Source organism: Fukomys damarensis, unplaced genomic scaffold (assembly GCF_012274545.1).
Source record: "Fukomys damarensis isolate Sample0158 unplaced genomic scaffold, DMR_v1.0_HiC HiC_scaffold_2, whole genome shotgun sequence".
Taxonomy (NCBI): Eukaryota; Metazoa; Chordata; class Mammalia; order Rodentia; family Bathyergidae; genus Fukomys; species Fukomys damarensis.
In genome coordinates this window covers 60,579,550-60,597,954 of record NW_022900914.1, presented here as the reverse complement: position 1 = coordinate 60,597,954, position 18,405 = coordinate 60,579,550, and the positions used below count along the sequence as shown (strand labels likewise).

Sequence of the window (18,405 nt, the reverse complement as noted above, 5' to 3'; positions counted from 1 at the left end):
CAAGTGGTGGGATTACGGGCATGTACCACCATGCCCAGATGACTCCTTTTTCTTTTTTTTTTTTTTTTTTTTGTACAGGGGATCGAACTCGGGCTCTTGGACTTGCAAGACAGGCAGCAGAACCACTCAGCCAAATCCCTGGCCCCTGACTCTTTTTTCTTATATACAACTACTGTAGGTTTTTTGCTTTGTGCTTGCCATGCTACTTACATAAAACAATTTATCCATATTGCAGTCTACTTTAGACTAACTCACCTTTTTTTCTATTCAAACTTTCACATCATTTATGGTTTTTATTGTGGTAAGTCATATAAAAAATAAGATTCCATCCTAACCATTTTTAAGTGAATGTTAACTATATGTGTAACTTGTGTAACAGATCTCTGGAGCTCTTTCTTACTGCAAAACTAAGACTCCATGTCCATTGAATACCAAGTACAACTTCCTCTTCATTACATATAAAAACCCTATACTTTCATTTTTTAGCCCTAACAATTAAGATTTTGATGTCAAAATTTATATTCATTTTTGTATTTTGTATCTCTTAGCAGTTTATTGTAGCTTGTTAGTAGTTTTGTCTTTTAACATTCTTAGTAGGATAAAATTGCTTTACATACCAGTTAACAGTATTAGAGAATTTCAAGTGTGTGTATTGCATATACCATTGAAGTTTTTTACTTTCAAGTTTTCTGTTATTCACTAGCCTGTTGTTTAAGCTTAAGGAATTTCCTATAGCAATTTCTATAAAGCAGGGCTAGTGGTAATGACTTCCCTTAGCTTTTGTTTGGGAGTTTTATTTCTATCCTTTTTTTTTTTTTTGGTACTGGGGCTTGAACTCAGGACCTTGCACTTGCGAGGCAGGCGGTAGAACCACTGAGCTAAATCCCTGGCCCCTCTTTCCTCATTTCTGAAGGATGCTTTTGCCAGGTAAAGTGCTCTTGTGGGCACCTCCCCCGCCCTTAGCACTTTGAATACATCATCTTTTTTCTTGACCTGGAAGATGTCTGCTAAGAAATCCCTTGAAAGCCATTTTAAGGCTCCCTTGAATGTGATATTTCTTATCCCTGCCTGCTTTCAGTAGGCTTTCTTTGTCTTCATGAACTACCCTTTGGGTTGAATTTGATTCGTGACCTCAGAGCTTTATATTTGAATGTTGTCATGTTTTCTCAGACTTGGGGAACTTTAAGCCATTTTTTCCTTAAATATGCTTTCTAGGCATTTTTTTTTCTATCCTTCAAAATTTACTTGGTTCATTCACTTGATATTGTCCAGTAGTTCTCAAAAGACTTCTGTGTTCTTTTTTATGCATTTTTCTTTCTTCTCTTCTGAGTGAGTAATTCCAAATGTCCTGTCACCAGGCATGTAGCTCAGAGGCACCATGGCTGCCTGGCAAGCACAAGGGCCAGAGTTCTATCCCTTGTCCAAAAACAAAATAAAACAAACAAACAAAAACAAATCAAACATCCTGTCTTTGTGCTCACTGATTTCTTTCTTATGCTTGATCAAAATCTGCTGTTGAAGTTTTTTATTGAATTTTTCAGTGTATTTGTTATATTCTTTACCTCTAGGGTTTCTTTTTTATTGTTTCTATTTTTGTGTCAAACTTCTCATTTTGTTCTTCATTATTGTCTAAATTTCATTTAATTTTTCTACCCATATTTTCTTAAAGTTCTCTGAATTTCTTCATGAGGTTGTTTCTGAATTTGTTGTCAGTCATTTAAAAGATCTCTATTTTTTCTAGTTCTGTTACTGAATTTTGTTTCTTTTAGTGTTGTTCAGTTTCTTGTGTACTTATGTTCCTGCCTATACATTTTAGGAGACAGCCACCTCTTCCATCCAGTCGTTGGTAGTGATAGACCTTTGCAGTTTAGCTGGAGATTCTGGGTGATTAGCTGGTAGCAACAACACAGGCAAACCTCAGTGCTGGATTCTTCAGTGCTCTCAGGTTGAATGGTGTTGCTGGCTGTGCTGTGCAGTTTACTGAAACCACTGGATGGACCCTGCTGTTGAGCTTCTGGCTGTGCTCTGCATTGAAAGCTGTCTTTCCTGGCTCTTTATAATTACTGTTTGGAAACTCGAGTTGAGCTAAGACATACGATGGAGGCCTCTGTCTTAGTCACTTGATCATCGCTGAGACACAATACCTGACACCTACAACTTAGAGGAGGAAAGGCTTATTTTGTCTCACAGTTTCAGTCCATAGTCAGCTGAGTGCAAGGCAGAAATGGCCTGGTAGAAAGAATAGAGAAGGAAAGCTGTTCAACCCACGACATCCAGAAGCCAGCGAGAACAGTAGCCTTGGATAAGAATACATCCTTTCAGGTATATCCCAGAAGCTCCGCCTCTGAACACATGAAGCTTTGGGGGAACAATTTAGATCTAAACTATCAGGCTTCAAGGCTGTGTTTCATCCCTTGAGTTCCTGCTCAGCTGCACAGAGGGCAGGCCTGGAGGCCATGCCCCACTAATACCTGCTGACCGGCCTTGCCTCAACCTAGTGCAAGCTTAAGCGGGGATCCAAGGTTTGGTGGGGCCACTGCTTGCCAGCTGGGGTGGGGCAGCATCCAGTGCTCCCACTGTGAACCTACAGTGCTTCCTGGTCAGATTTCAGGTAAGTAGAATTTAGCTGGACCTCCTCTCCCCAGCTTGTTGAGCAGGGCCAGGCACTTCCTCTGCAGGTGATGGCTGGAAGGCTTGCTGAGCTCTATTTGGGTAGCCAAAGGTTTATTTTCACGTGGTCTTTATAAGGTTGAGAGTTATGTGTTCCTCCCACTCATGACTTGTCCCCGGGTATCAGTCACTGAGTTGGCTTCCTTCCCTTAAGGTCAGCCATTGGCCCAGGCCACAATCCAGTTGACCCATTTCTGTGGATGCTCAGAGAATTCATCCAACAGTCTCCCAGGTGGCATGCAATTTAGAAAAATCATTTTCTTGCTCACCTAGCTCAGGCACATTCTGAAAGTGCATTGGTAACTTTGGAATGCATCTGCTCCTGGAGTTCCCTGTCTTTTGCAGTGGCTCATAGTTGGGGTCTTTTTCCTTATTCTAGCCCATGGAACAATCCTGACTGCAGCCTTTTTCTTTCAGCGGTCCTGCGAGTGGCCGGGTCCCTGCAGAAGAGCACAGAAGTGATGAAGGCCATGCAGAGTCTCGTGAAGATCCCAGAAATCCAAGCCACCATGCGGGAGTTGTCAAAAGAGATGATGAAGGTGATCTAGGATAGCCCTGCTACCCTTCCAAACCACTGACACTCTCTTGTGACTACACAACTCTGCCTGATAGTGTAAAATCAGCCATAGATAATACTTAAACAAGTGAACATGGACTGTGTTCCAATAAAACTTTACAAAAGCAGGCAGCATGACACACTTGGCCCTGTGGGCTGTAGTTTGCTGATCTCTGTTTTAAACTAAAAAGGGAAGACTGAAACCAGGTGTGGTAGCAGACGCCTGTAATTCTAGCACTTGGGTGGTTTAAAACAGGAGGATCATAGTACACAGCCAGCCTGGGCTACATAGTGAGGTCCTGTTCCTCTCACACCTCTAAAAAGAAGGCAACTGAGAACATAAATACCTAACAATCTCAGGATCAGGCCTGGCAAGGATCACTACTAATGGCCTTCAGACAGGGATAGGGATAAAGAGGCAGTTATTGAGCCCTGTGGCTGATGGCACATTGCTCATTCAGTCCTGTCCAGTTCTCTCAGCCACCCTGTACGGGTAGGTATTTTTATCCCTATTTCACACAGTAGAGAACTGAGTCTCTAAGCTGACGGGCAACTTACCTGAATTCACCTGGGCTGTAGGTGAAGAGCTGGAGCACAGTCATATCTGACCTTAAATGTGAGCTGCCACAGAGGAAGTGGGAGGGGAAACCCTTCATGCAGGTGTTTCATGCTTCAGCCCTGAGGCCTGAGAACCAAAAGTGTACACCTCACATTCTAGTGCACAAAAATCCTCTCCCCTCCAGGGAATTTCATTTGCAAATTTGAATTATGTAGAGGGTATGGGGCCTGGGAGAGAGAAGCTTCAGAAGAAAATTGATAGGAAAAAAAAAAGAAACATAAAAGCTGTAGGACCCAGATCTCCAGAATGAGAACTCCTTGGGCAACAAAATTTGGGAGGGAACAGGGTCAGGAAAATGGTAGTTTATGCCTGTAATTACAGTACTTGGGAGGCTAAAGCAAGAGGATCACGAGTTCAAAGCCAGTGTGGGCTACATAGAGAGAAACTCTCAAAAACAGGGAGAAGAAAGGGTGCAAGGGAGAGGGAGACTGAGAGCCACATAAAAAGTGTGTAAATACCTGCCAACCTCAGAATCAGGGCCTGGCCTTTAAAATGTGTTCTGTAAGTAGTGTCTACCCAGGTTGGTGGTGATGATTCATCTAAAACTGGGTTTTCCTTGGAGGACTTCAGCCCTGCTTATTTTAACTCTTGTAGCCACCAGGATCTGAGGGAAAGCTGTTTTTAGCATGGATGACCATACTGTAAAACAGTTTCTGAAGACTGAAAGTAATACCATATAATATCTATTGAGTGCTTTTAATGATGCATCCCTGGGTGCATACTGAAGCCTCCTGTTGGGCTCAGCTCATGAGTAGGGACTTAATCTTAGTGATTTCATTTATTCCCCAGTGCCTGATGTATGGAGCAAAGAGCAGGAATTTGATGAATGCTGCTGATTGAATGAATAAATAAGTGAATGCTAATTTCTACCTCTAGAATGTGAAAGGTTATTATAGTTGGGCTCTTTTAACAAGTATTTATTGAACCTCTTACATCTGAGGAACCCTCAGCACTAAGATGACTTCCATTCAGTTAGGCCATAAGGATCCTAGGTGACCATGAAGTGAATTTATTTGTTCCTTTTGAATAGAAGGAAACACTTGAGAATGAGAAGAGGGTACCATACTAGATTGATGCCTTCCCCAACCTTAGTGCTGAATTTGGAGGGCCGTCTCTCCTGTGGTCTGGTCTTTCTGTAGAGAGCAATATCCAATGTTTCCTTTGGCCACCTGTCTTGGGTATCATCCTGAAAAGGGTGGACTGGACCTGGAGAGACTAGAATATAGGTGGTGTGCAGGGATGTCTGCTGTAAACAGTTAACATTTGAGGGAAGTGACATGTTTATTCTGTGTTTAGGCTGGGATCATAGAAGAGATGTTAGAGGACACTTTCGAAAGCATGGACGATCAAGAAGAAATGGAGGAAGAAGCTGAAATGGAAATTGACAAAATCCTCTTTGAAATTACAGCAGGTATGACCATTAGATCATCCTCTTTCTTCTTTTCATGGGCCCTTCTTTCTGCATTTACTAAAGTAGCCAATAGCTTTATTTTTTAGGCTATAATTTTACGTTTTCAAATTTTAGCATATGCAAGTTATTTCTTGAGAAATAAGCACACTATAATTGTCTTCTAGAGTTTTCATCTTGATAGTGGGGAATGTTATTTTCACGTACTGCTGTTGGGATTTTAAGTTGGCACAGACTTTCTTGAAAGTAGTTTGGCAGAAACTGTCAAAAGCCCTTGTGCTTGGGCCAGGGATCTGGCTCAGTGGTTCTGCTGCCTGCCTTGCAAGTGCAAGGGCCTGAGTTCAATCCCTGGTACCAAACAAAACAAAACGAAACAAAAAAAGCCCTTGTCCTAGCAGATTCACTTTTTACTAGTCATTTGGTCTAATGAATTAAGGTGTGCTGAAAGACTCAAGGATATCTATAGTGGCATTATTTATAATATTGAAAATTTTGAAACAAAGTGAATGCCTAATATTGGAATATTGGTTGAATTAGTTGTGCTATGTCTATTTTAATAGTATACTGTTAGCTGATACAGAATTATATTCATTGACATGGAAATTGTGAACAACATATGTGAAAAAAGCTTTATATATCTAATTGTGTTTATCTGTCTTTTTACTAATAAAATTAATAAAAAACTACCCAATGGGACAGTCATGCATGTTCCACAGCTGGTTCAAGCTGCCTGGTAGTGGGACATGTGAGTTACGGCCCCACCATAAACATGTTAATAAAAATGGTAGGAATTTTATTTGTGTACTTGTTTTAGTTGTTGGGATAAAGAGCAGCTATTCCAAAAATATTTTTTGTCAAGATTTAGAAACAATTTTATTCTGAGATATTTAAAATTAAATTTTCAGTAGTATTTAGGAATTTGGGAACTTCAGAATCAAAGTCTTTCTTGTTTTGGAGATGGCTCTGAACTCCTGGGCCGAAGTAATCCTTCTTCCTGTTTCCCAGTAGCTGGGACTACAGGCATATGCCACCATCCCTGGCAGAACCAAAATTGTTAAAATGCTTACCATTACATACTGTAATTTTCAGCCTGGTGTGGTGGGACACACCTACAGTCCAGCTACACGGAAGGTTGAGGCAAAAAGATCCCTTGAGCTCAGGAGTTCAAGACCAGCTTGGGCAACATAGTGAGACCCCCACCTTAAAAAATGTATTATAACTGATATTGTGACAAACTGCTATGTGTCCATATCACAGTGAGCAAAATGCCACCTCAATAGCCTGTTCACTGCCCTTCTTTGTATCTTGTCAGCTTATCTCAGGAATGAGAGGCATTAAGGATCGAGGGAGCATTTCCTTCACCTCTGTTTTATTCATCTGTTCCTTCTCTTTCTATTCAGGTGCCTTGGGCAAAGCACCCAGTAAAGTGACCGATGCCCTTCCTGAGCCTGAACCTCCAGGAGCAACGGCCGCCTCTGAGGATGAAGAAGAGGAAGAGGCCCTGGAGGCCATGCAGTCCCGGCTGGCCACACTCCGCAGCTAGGGCCCTCAGTCACTTCCTTGAGGAACACCTGCCCGCTGGTGTTCGAAAGCTGATGAAGAGCTGCCATTTCATGTATCTCTTGCACTACACCTCTGCTGTGAGGCATTGCATTTTGGAGAAGGTTCTGTGCTTATCTCTCTTCCCTCTGCAGAGGTTTTGGGATCTCAAAGGGACTGTTTTTATGAAGGTGGTGTGATTAAATGCATCATTTTCAGGGATATAAACAGAAATATCTTATTGGGAAAGCAGAGAAATCCTTTTCCTTTGAAGCAATTCTAAGAACAGAGTTGATTGCTTGAATGTTTAGGACTCTTATTTTTTTTCTTTTGGTGTGTAAAACATTGTATAAATGGATTTTAATAAATTTCTGCTTTAACGTTTAGTCCCATTGTAGACTGTCGTGTGCGGTGAACTTTCGAGGTCTTGTTCTCCCAGGCTGTTTCCTGTGTTGGCCTTGAAAAGAGAGGAAGTGCTGTAGCCGGGCAGACGGGACTTGGAAACTTAGAAGTGGCTTCTGCCCTGTGGAAGGCTGTTCCCAAGCCTGCCAAGACATGGTGTAGGAGCCACTTTTCTGCATTTTGCCATCTGTTTAACCAAAGGACACTTGGGGATTGTGCCCCTTTCCTGTTGGCTGGATGACTGTATTATGTCCTGACATGTATATCGGCATCTTTGCAGCTTTGATCCTCCTGTTCCATTGCAGGTTGCATGCAGAGCAGTCAGCTGTGGGATAAGGATCTTTCATCACCTGCCCGTTTTAGGCTACTTGTCTTGTGTGTAGGCCATAGGCCAACCCATCAGCACAGCACCTCCTCAAAGTCAGGAACTGACCTGTGAGAGGCAAGGTGTGCTCATGCATCCTAAACAATGTTCACACACCTGGGATACTCCATTTTAAAATAATTCTGCAGTAGCACTTTATCTTTGTATGTGTTTGATGGTTTATAAAACTCTGATAAATGCTATCTCATATCACAAATGAAGAAAACCACTCAGCTTACTGAAGTAATGTATCTTTAGTCATGGTCAGGAGGTGGCAGATGTGGGATTCAGACCCAGATCCCCCATCCAAGTCCCACATGCACTAAGTCAACCAGGCAGGAACAAAGCCCAGTCACTTTCTGACGGGAGGGCTTTTGCAACTGTAGAGAAATCCTGCTGGCAGCTCTTGCTGCAGTGGGGCTTCCTAATCTTAAATCCAGCGTACCCTCCCCTCCTGTTACTCTTGATCCCATCTGCAGGGTGTTACTGTTTTTGTTTTAAATACATTTTTAGGTTCACAGCAAAATTAAGCAGAAAGTAGAGAGATTTCCTGTACACTCCCTAACCCCACACATGCGTAGCTTTTGTCAACATCCCACATCAGAATGGGACATTTGCCACTGCTGCTAAGAATCCATAGTTTATGGCAGGATTTACTATTCTTGTGCATTCCGTGGGTTTAGACAAATGGATAGTGGCTACATCCACTACAGTAAAATGCACAATGTTTCCACTGTCCTAAAAATCCTCTGTGCTCTGTTCGTCCTTTCTGTGCCCTAATTCTCTGGTGGCCACTGGCCTTTTTAATCATAGCTGACCTTCTCTAGAATGTCATATCACTAGATCAGAGTGTATAGAGCCTTTTCTGACTGGCTTCTTTCAGTGATACATATTTAAGGTTCCTCCTTGTATCTTTTCATGACTTAGCAGCTCGTTTTTCTTTTTTATAAGAAACTGCATTAACATTCCACATCTGGGGATATGGTAGTTTATCCATTCACCTACTGAAGAATATTAGGTTGCTCCTAAAATTTTTAGGAAATTATGAAAAAAGCTGCTATAAATACCATTGCAGGTTTTTGGTTTAGTTCATTAGATAAATAAATACTGGGGAGCTCAACTGCTTTTGGTTTGAGGTAGGGTCTCCCTTGGTAGTTCAGGCTGGCCTCAAACTCAGAGCGATCCTCCTGTCTCAGCCTCCCAAGTGCTGGGATTACAGGTGTGCACCACACCCAGCTTTTCTAAATGGTAAGCATACTTCTATAGCTTTGCAAGGCTACCTGCCAAACTGTCTTCCAAAGTAGCTATACCTTTGTGTTCCCTGCAGTAATGAGGGAGGGTTCCTGTTCTCCACACCCTTGCCAGTGTTAGGTGTTCAGGTATTCTGGTACTTCACTGTTGATTTGGTTTGCAAGAATGACATATAGTGCTGAACATTTACTCATATACTTGTCATCTGTGTATCTTCACTGGTTCAATTCTTTCATTTAAAAACTTGGTTGTTTTATGATTATTGAATTTTGGATAGCAATCACTTGTCAGGTAGGTCTTTGGCAAATATTTTATACCAGTTTGCAGTTTATCTTCTTACTCTCTTGACAGTGTTTCAGAGCAGAATTTTTTCTCTTTATTGCAGTCTGGCTTATCACCTATTTCTTTCATGCATTCTGCCAGTGGTGTTATATTTAGAGTCATTACCAAGCTCAAGGTCATATAGGTTTTCTCTTATATTTTCTAGGACTTGTTTTACATTTGTCTGTGTTACGGTTTTGATCTAAACGTTCCCCACAAGTCTCAGGTATTCAGAGGTGGGGCTTTTGGAAGGTGACTGGGACCAGCGGTGCCTCGCTTATCAGGGGATTCATCCACCCATGGATTCGTGGCCGATACGCTCTATGGAGGTGGAGCCTGACAAGAAGAGTCACGGGGTGTGAGCTGGAAGGGTGTAGTCTTGTCCCTGGTTCCTCGTCTGCCTCCTGGCTGCCATGGGGTAAGCAGCTTTCCTCCACTGTGCTGTGACGTTTTTGCCCAGAGCCAGCCAGCCATGGACTAAAAACCGTGAGCCAAAACAAACCTCTCCTTCTTCAACTTGTGGGTGTTGGGTATTCTGTCCCAGTGACAGGAAAGTGACTAACAATCTGTAATCCGTTTTGAGTTCATTTTTATGAAAGAGGTTAAAGTCTGTACAAACTCTTATTTTGCATGTGGTTGTCCAGTTCAGCAACATTTGTTGAGAGGGCTATATTTTCTCTGCTGCATTTATTCATTTGTCTAAGATCAGTTGACTGCATTTGTGTGAGCCTGGTTCTGGGCTACCTGTCCCATTTCTTTGATATGTCTGTTCTTTCACCACTGCCAGTGTCTTAACGACTGTGTGTGAGCCTGGTTCTGGCTACCTGTCCCATTTCTTTGATATGTCTGTTCTTTCACCACTGCCAGTGTCTTAACGACTGTATCTTTATAGTTCTTAAGCTGGGTAATGTTAGTCTTTTGACTTTGTTCTCTTTCCATATTGTACTGTCTATTCTGGGTAAGAATCAGTTTGTTAAGATCCGTAAGATTACTTTCTGGGATTTTTATTGGGTTTGTACTGACTTCAGAGACCAAGTGAGGAGAACTGACAGTGACATATAGAGTTTTATGATATTAAAACAGCTAGCTTCTTTCCAGAATGATATTGGAATATAGTAAGCCCAGAAGCCTTGAGCATTTTTTTATTTATTTGGATAGTCAAACTTTACCCATGTGGATAGTGGCCAGCCAGATAAATAATGACAAACTCTCCTCTGATCATTCTAATAAAGTGATCTGAATAGAAGAGTTGATTTGTTTTAGTTTTTGAACAGGTCATTTTTTTCTCCATTCCTTCTTTCAGATTAAAGAGAGTAAAACTGGCTCATTATTTATGGTGTATCATTTTCCCCCTCATATCTTTGTGGGTTAAATAGAGACAAAGGATGTCAGATTCTATTTTAGCCCTAAAAGGGTCTACAGTTGGGAAAGACTGTGTAAACCTGCAAGAGAAGTTTTCCTCTGTTCTTAGGTGCTCAAATTGGGCGGGGCACCAGCAGCACAGCTTCCACCAACCACCCCTCTTCCTGTTCCTCCAGGGTCTACCTGCTCCCCTCTAAAACAGTCACTGAGCACCCCTTACCATTCCACACCACGAACCCATTCATTTTCTTTGGTTTACGAACTTGCTTACTTTTTAGAAAAATCACTTTCCTGCCTGCAGAGGTCACCTAGCAGTCCATTCTAGGACCTGCTCCAACTGGACCTGCCTCTTCCCCACTGACCTTATCATAGATGCCTTCCTGAGCACTCACCAGTTAGTTGTACGGCTCACATGCCTTTGCCACCCTTGTATATTTCCAGATGTTTACCTTGGGATTTCTGAAGAGAACAGGACTCATGTTCATTGTCAAATAGTACTAGTCACACACACTCTGTGCCTCCTAACTATGGTTATGACAACAACTATGAAAAATCATAGCGTTCGAGCTTTGAAGAACTGAAACCATTTTTTCTCATTTTAACCTAGTGACAAGTGCTCTTTAAATGCATCGATCTGTACTGCCAGTTAGAAAAGATGTTATAGTGAAATACGCTTGGAAAATGCTTGATTAAAATAACATAAAACACACTTCCTTACAGCTTTTCAGAACTTCTCACTCTTCTCAAATTATTTGATCAAAATAATTTTCTTTTGAGATAGAAGAATTAATACCCTTCAGTCACTAAACCAGGTTTGGAAATGAAGGTTTCAACCACAGTAGGGAAATAATTGTTTTTAGGCTAAGAAAGTTCTCTTTACATAATTATAGTTTTAAAAATATATTTATAGAATGATTTCAGCAAAATGGTGAAACAGTCCAAACAGCCATCTCTCCAGAGAAACCTGGAAAAGATAACCAGAAACTGTTAAAATCCAGTTTGTTAGAACTTTGGAAAACAAAATTTTACAGCAACCAAACTGTTACAGTAAGAAAAAGGAAACTAAAATGGCAAAGAAAAGTTTGTGACGCTTTTATGTGCCCTTTCCCCACCTCCTCCCTGGCTTGGCAGCTTGTCAATAGCAGCCCAGATTCTCAGTGCGGACCATAGTCTCTGATTTCCAAGAAAACAAAGAAGACTTCATGTACAAAGTACTGGGCATGTCTGTCTTAACCTGTCTGAAGAACTAATATACAAGGAACTAAGACCTCTTTGTTTTGCCTAACTCAGAACCTACTTGGCAGAAAAGCAGCAGGCACTGCTTGAAAACATTGGAAACCATTTAAAAATAAAAATAAAAAAGTGAAATACAGTTAAGTAGATTGCTTTAAAGCTGGGAAGATTAAAAGAAAATTATGCACAATGAACTAAAAGAAAACAGGAAAATACTGTGACCCAAATAAGAAAATAAAAAGGCAAATTATAAGATGGAACCACGGGGAGATTCTAGAGTTGAAATGTACAGTAATTATAATGAACAATATATCAGAGATGTTCAAAGGAGATTTAAAGAGGCAAAAGAAAATGCAGAAAACTTAAAAATAGAAAAACAACACCAATCTGAAATGTAGACAGGATAAAGAATGAAGAAAAGCAAGCACAGCCTAAGAAATTTTTGGAAAACCATAAAGTTAATGTATGCATCATGGCAGTCCTAGAAGACAGAAAAGGTAAAAACACAGTATTTGAAGAATGGCTAAAAACCTCCTACATCTGAGAAATTTCATTCAAGTCCCTAACAGGATGAACTGAAATGGATCCATATTAAGACACTGGATATAGCCAGGTGTAGTGGTGCACACCTGTAATCCCAGCATTTGGGAGGCTGAGGCAGGAGGATCACTGTGAGTTTGAGACCAGCCTGGGCTATACAGTAAGTTTCAGGTTAGTCTCAACTACATAGTGAGACCCTGTCTCAAAAAACAAAACAAAACAAGACAAGGCACTGGATATCAAATCACTGGAAGTAGAAGACAAAGAGAATCTTTAAAGCAGCAAAGAGAAAAAAAAAAAAAAAAAAAACAACTCACCATCTACAAGGGATCTTCAGTAAGATTAGCAGACACTTTCTGATCACAAAGCATGGAGGCCAGAAGGCAATAGGATAACATTTAACACTCTGAAAGGAAAAAAAAAATGTTGAATTCCATATCCAGCAAAATTGTCCTTCAAGAATGGGGAAATCAAGACTCCCTGAAAAAAGCTAAAGGTATTCAGTACTACAGTCAATGTCAGTATGAGTCTTTAAGGCTGAAATGACAAAACACAAAGCCATATTTAAAAGGAAGAAAAAGGAAGCAAAAAGATTACAGGCTACCAGGGGCTGAGTAGAGACAAAAAGGGAATTATTTGATGAGAAGAGATTTTGTTTGGGCTGATGAAAATTTTGGAAATATCAAAGATGTTTGCACAAAACTTGTATATTGTCACAATTTAACACAATGTTCAAAATAACAGATTTTGTTACATATATTTTACAACTGCAAAAATATATAAATTTTTTAGATTTTACTAAATTCTTTAAAGTTTACTCTCAACTAGTCTTGCACTTCTTAATGTTTCTATTACAATAATGATTGCATTTGAATTTGCCAATATTTCATAAAGCATTTTTTTTTGTACCAGGGATCAAACTTGGAACCTTATGCTTGCAAGGCAGGCTGCAGTACCACTGAGCTAAATCCCTGGACCTCATATAGGATTTTTGCAAATATGTTTAGAATACTGGCCTGCAACTTTTTTTTGTACTCTCCTCAGATTTATTCAAGTAAACTAACATTATTAAGAGCATCTGTTTCCTGTTTTCTATCCTCTTGACTATTTTTCATAAAGGATTGTTTGCTAAATGTTCTACAAAATCACTTGTAAAATGTCTGTGCTTGATACCTTTTGGGGATTATGAATAGTGCCAAGATTTTTTATTAACAACTTAATTCTTTTAATAGTATTTGTCCAGATTGTCAATTTTTTCTAAAATTTTCTATTAAAAAATTAAGTCAGCCAGGCATGGTGGCACACATCTATAATTCCAGCACTCGCGCGGCTGAGGCAGGAGGATGGCTGTGAGTTTGAGACCAGCCTGGGCTACATAGTGAGTTCCAGGTCAGTCTCAACTACATAGTGAGACCCTGTCTCAAAAAACAAAACAAAAACCAAAAACAAAAAAATTAAGTCTTAGATATTACTTGATACTTAGATATCACTTGATATTAAAGATCAACTATATTTATACTTGTTTCATTCTTAATATTGTTCGTGTCTTTTTTCTTCCTGTCTTGCCAGAAGTTTGCCTGTTTTAATAATTTTTTTCCAGTCAGTATGCTGGTTTGGATAGTTTGTCACAGATTTATGTGAAACAAACTTAGTCCCTCTCAGTGCAGTGGTATTGAAAGGTAGAACCCTTAAGAGGTAGGGCCTGGTGCAAGGTAATTAGATCACATGGGGACCGCCCTTGGGAGGGATTAATGCTGGTCTTGCAATTTTCTTGAGAGCCAGTTGTCATAAAGACTGACTCTTGACTCTTCTGGCTTCCTAGCTTACCATGATTTTCCCTCTTGCATGTGCTACTGCTGTTGTGATACCACCTGCCATGAAGCCCTCACCAAGCCAGGCAGTTGGGGCTACCCCATTTGGACTGATGGCCTCCAAACTCTCAGCTAAATAGATCTATTTTTCTTTATAAAGTATTCACCTCAGATATGTATTGTAGTAATAGAAACTGGACTAAACAGCCTTTTATTTTGCTATTAATCATTACTATTTTTTATATAGTAATTTATTTTTCTGTACCATGGGATTATTTTTTCTACTGTGATTTAAACATTTAGTCCCTCCCTTCAGTCTTTTTTTTAAGTGCTTTTAAGGCTATGGTATGTTCCTCTAAGGAATTTCTCAGGGGCATGCTACAAGCATTGTACCCTGTTTACAAGGTGACACAGTAGTCTGCAACATTTTTATGGATTCTGGCTGTCTTTGATACTCCTAGGACAGATATAAAGATTATCACTGCAATGGCTGCAGTTTTGTACCAGGAGATGGCTGAGTTTAGGGAATTCAGATATTTTTAAATGGTCAGTTTTGGTCCATAGGGATGTTACTATGGAACATTCATTGTTAAGATAATCTAAAATTCAGGGTCTGAATCACAACGTAAAGAAGGCGACATGGCTTCTACTAATCTGTAGATCCAGTCTGAGGAGAATTACGTAAATGAGTGTCAACCAGGAACAGTATACTTCTCCAGTAAAGTCATTTCTTCAAGCTTTGAGTTTTCAATGTGGAAGTCATGCATATTCTTCACTAAATGTGTTCCTAGGAATATGACAATTTTGGTATTTTAAATGCTGTTTTTTATTGCTAGCATTTGGAAATTCTATTTTTATGTCCTTTAGTTTTTATTGTTTTTTTTTTTTTTTTTTTTTTTTTTTCCATTTTTTTTTTTTGGTACCAGGGATCAAACTCAGGTCCTTGTGCTTGAGAGGCAGGTGGGGGACCCACTGAGCTAAATCCCCAGCCCTCTTTTAAGTAGCTTTTAATGAATGCTCTATCCTATCTAGTTTACAGAGAATTTATTATGAACAGCTATTTCAAAGGCTTCTATTGAAATCTTTTTGTTCTTGATTCTGTTAATGAGTAAAACACCTGCATTTGTTTTTTCAGAAGAAAAACTGGTCTTGTGTTCCTGGGATAAAGACCTTACGGTCATGCTGTTTTCCTTGTACAGTGCATATAACCCTTAGTATTTTCTGGAGGATTTTTGTGTTGTTAATGAAGGCCATTAGTCTGTAATTTCTTTGAAATGTCCTAGTATTTTCAGGTTATAGTACTAAGACTGATAACCTCCAAGAGTTGGAAGATGTTGCCTCTTCATGTCAGAAAAAAAATGTGTAACACTGGTGCTATTTGTCTGATAGAAGCACTTTTATCAGTGAAAATATGTTAAGGATTCAATTTAACAGATCAGAGACTGTATTTTTGCTATTCTATTACACTGTTTTAGAGGGAATTTCTCAAGTTATCTGTATTGGCAAGACTGTTACAGTATTTGAATGTTCATAGAAACTGAAGTTGTCACTTTTTTACCTCATCAGACTTAACCATTTTAATCTTTTCAAAGAATTTTTGGCTTTTTAGTATTATTCTGTTGCTTATCATTGAGTACTTACCACTCTTTATGTCTCTCTTCTGCTTTTACTGGGCTTGGAAGTGCAAATTTAATATTTTTCTCATAATTTAAAGCTATAAATTCTTAAACACCTGGTTATAAACTGAATCCCATTTTGATGTTTTATTCTTTCAAATGCCTAATTTCCATTCTCTTTTTTGATTGATAGATATACTTATGTTGCTTAATTTTTCAAAGTTTGGAAATTTTTTTAGTTTCATTTTTTTTCTGGTACCAGGGGTTCAACTCAGGACCTTGTGCTGGCCAGGCAGGCACAGCACCACTGTGCAAGATCCCCAGCCTCGTTATTCATTTTTAAATTCCACTATCCTCAGAACATAATTTAGTATATGTCTTTGGAAATTCATTATTGCATTTTGGGCCAATATATGATCTTTCTGGGTGAGTAACTCAAGTGCATGTGAGAACAATGTGGATTCTGGTTATTAGCTTTAGTGCTCTTATGTCAAATTGAGTTTTCAAAAATTTTATATTTTTCTATTGGTTCTGTGTACCAATTTTTCTCATCAGGTTTTTCTCCTATTATTTTGAAGCTTTGTTAGGCACATACCCATTTAGATTGTCTTCCTGCTGACTTGATCCCGATTATGAAAAGTGGTGTCTTTATTTGAAAATCTACTTTATATTAATACAGCCATTCATTGCTGTAAGTATACATTGATTTTTCTAAGGTTTTACTTTTAAGGTAATCAAAGTATTTCTTATAAAAACAGCATACATGGGAGTCCTTATTTATGCAGTCCAATAATCTGTATCTTCTAACTGCAGTATGTAGAAAAGTTGTCCTGTCTGTACATTCCTTTTTTGATGCCTGTATAAATTGTTTAAATTGGCACTTTTCTCATTCAACTTCAAAGGCCTTCCCTAAGTAGAATTATTTTTTATGGTGGTAAAATACTCAAAACTTACCATTTTAATCAATTTATGTGAACAGTTCAGTACCTTTACATTGTTTTGCATCCATCTTGATTATCCATTTCAAGAACTTTTTCATCATCAAAAATAAACTACCCAAGACTAACTCCCATTCCCCTTTCCTCCCAGCCCCTGCTATCATACTTATCTTAATGCATTTCATCATTTTAGGTACCTCATTACATGGAATTTGTCCTTTTATCTGGCTTGCCATAATGTGTTCAAGATTCGTACATGTGTCAGAATTTCTCTCCTTTTTAAGGCTAATATTCCATTATGCAAGCATATATACTACACATACTGTTCACCCACCCCTGTTGGTAGACATTGGGTTGCTTCCATATTTTGGCCACAATGAATGCTGCTACTATGAACACTGGTTATCAGATCAGTGCTGCTGTAAACACTGGTTACAAATATATGAATTTGCTTTCAATTCTTTTGGATATGCACCTAGAACTGCAGGATTATATGGTAACCCTGCTTGAGATGAAGCTAGTCTAAAAAACCCTTCTACTTTTGTTTAAATTTATCTAAGAGTTCAGAATGTTCTTTTTACACCATTTTTTCTTGCATGTTGTGGAATAATTTCCTAAGGCTATCCCTAGATGTTGCTTCAGTTAAAGACTGAGAATATAAAGAAAATTAACTTTGCCAGCTGTGGACTTCTGCTTTGTTATGTGTGCAAAATTAAGGGCATCTACTTCCATCTTCACTTCTGCTGTTGCTACTCACTGTCACTTGTTTGAAGATCATGTGTGTCACCTCCCCCAGCCCTCCTGTTGGCCCCCAAGCTTACCCTGGTAGCTTTTAAGAACCTATAGATGCTCTTCAACTTAGGATGGGGTTATGTTCTGAAAAACTCACCTTAAAGTGAATACACTCTAAGTGCACGTAACCTACCAGATATGCGAGCTTAGCAACACAGCATACTGCGGAGTATCAGGAGTTCCCCTGTGACTGAACGGCTGGTGGGGACTGTGGCTGGCTGCTGCCACCCAGCATCACAGGACAGCATTGTGTCATGTACTGCCTGCCCTCTAACAGATCTAGTTCCAAGTCACTTTCACACCATCATCAAATTGAAAGGTAAGCTGGACCATTTCATGCAGGGGACTCTTTTTGGTATTAATACATAATACCACATAGCTGTGGATTTTTAAATTTATCCTTCTTGAGTTAGCTGGGCTTCCTCAATCTGAAATGTCCTCAGTATCGAAAAATCCTCCCACTCCAATTCTTTTAGCTGCCACTGATTAAATCTGTATTTTTCTGTATCTGCCTTGGAATTAGCATCTTGTTTCCTATTCTTTGGTGCTGTATTTCATCCATTTCTTCAAATCGTCCAGTTCACAGAACATTTTTCTGCTGTTTATCTTCTATGTTGAATTTCTAATTTTAACCATCATCCTTCATTTCCAGGGTTCTATTTAGGTTTTTCCAAGTCTGGTTGTTTCTCACCATAATCCCTATAACTCATTTAAACATCTCAGTATATGTATTGGATCACTCTAGAATTGGCAGATTGTGTAGATATGACAGATTGAAGGTTTGGACTGACTCTTGTTTATGGTGGCTTTTTGTTTTGTTTCCTGACGGGGTCTCACTTTGAACTTATCCCAAATGCTGGGATTATATAGGTTTGAGCCAACACACCTGGCTGGTGGCTTTTTTTCTTCCTTGTTACATTTAACAGTCCTTTAGGGATCGGTCTGTAGGACTTCTTTCAAGCCTGGCTTGAAGATGGCCACCT

General features: G+C 39.4%; 1 protein-coding gene across 4 annotated transcripts in view; it reads left to right on the top strand.

Moving 5' to 3' along the window:
* Positions 1-8,339, top strand: part of LOC104863283 (charged multivesicular body protein 3) — a 78,661-nt gene extending 70,322 nt beyond the window's left edge. For all 4 annotated transcript variants that reach the window (XM_010625653.2, XM_010625650.2, XM_010625652.3 and 1 more), the window contains 3 exons: positions 3,088-3,209; positions 5,142-5,256; positions 6,654-8,339. In XM_010625653.2, coding sequence (XP_010623955.1) covers positions 3,088-3,209; positions 5,142-5,256; positions 6,654-6,796 — 380 coding nt within the window. In that variant the 3' untranslated portion in view covers positions 6,797-8,339. The remainder of the gene's footprint in view (positions 1-3,087; positions 3,210-5,141; positions 5,257-6,653) is intronic.
* The last annotated feature ends 10,066 nt before the right edge of the window (positions 8,340-18,405 follow it).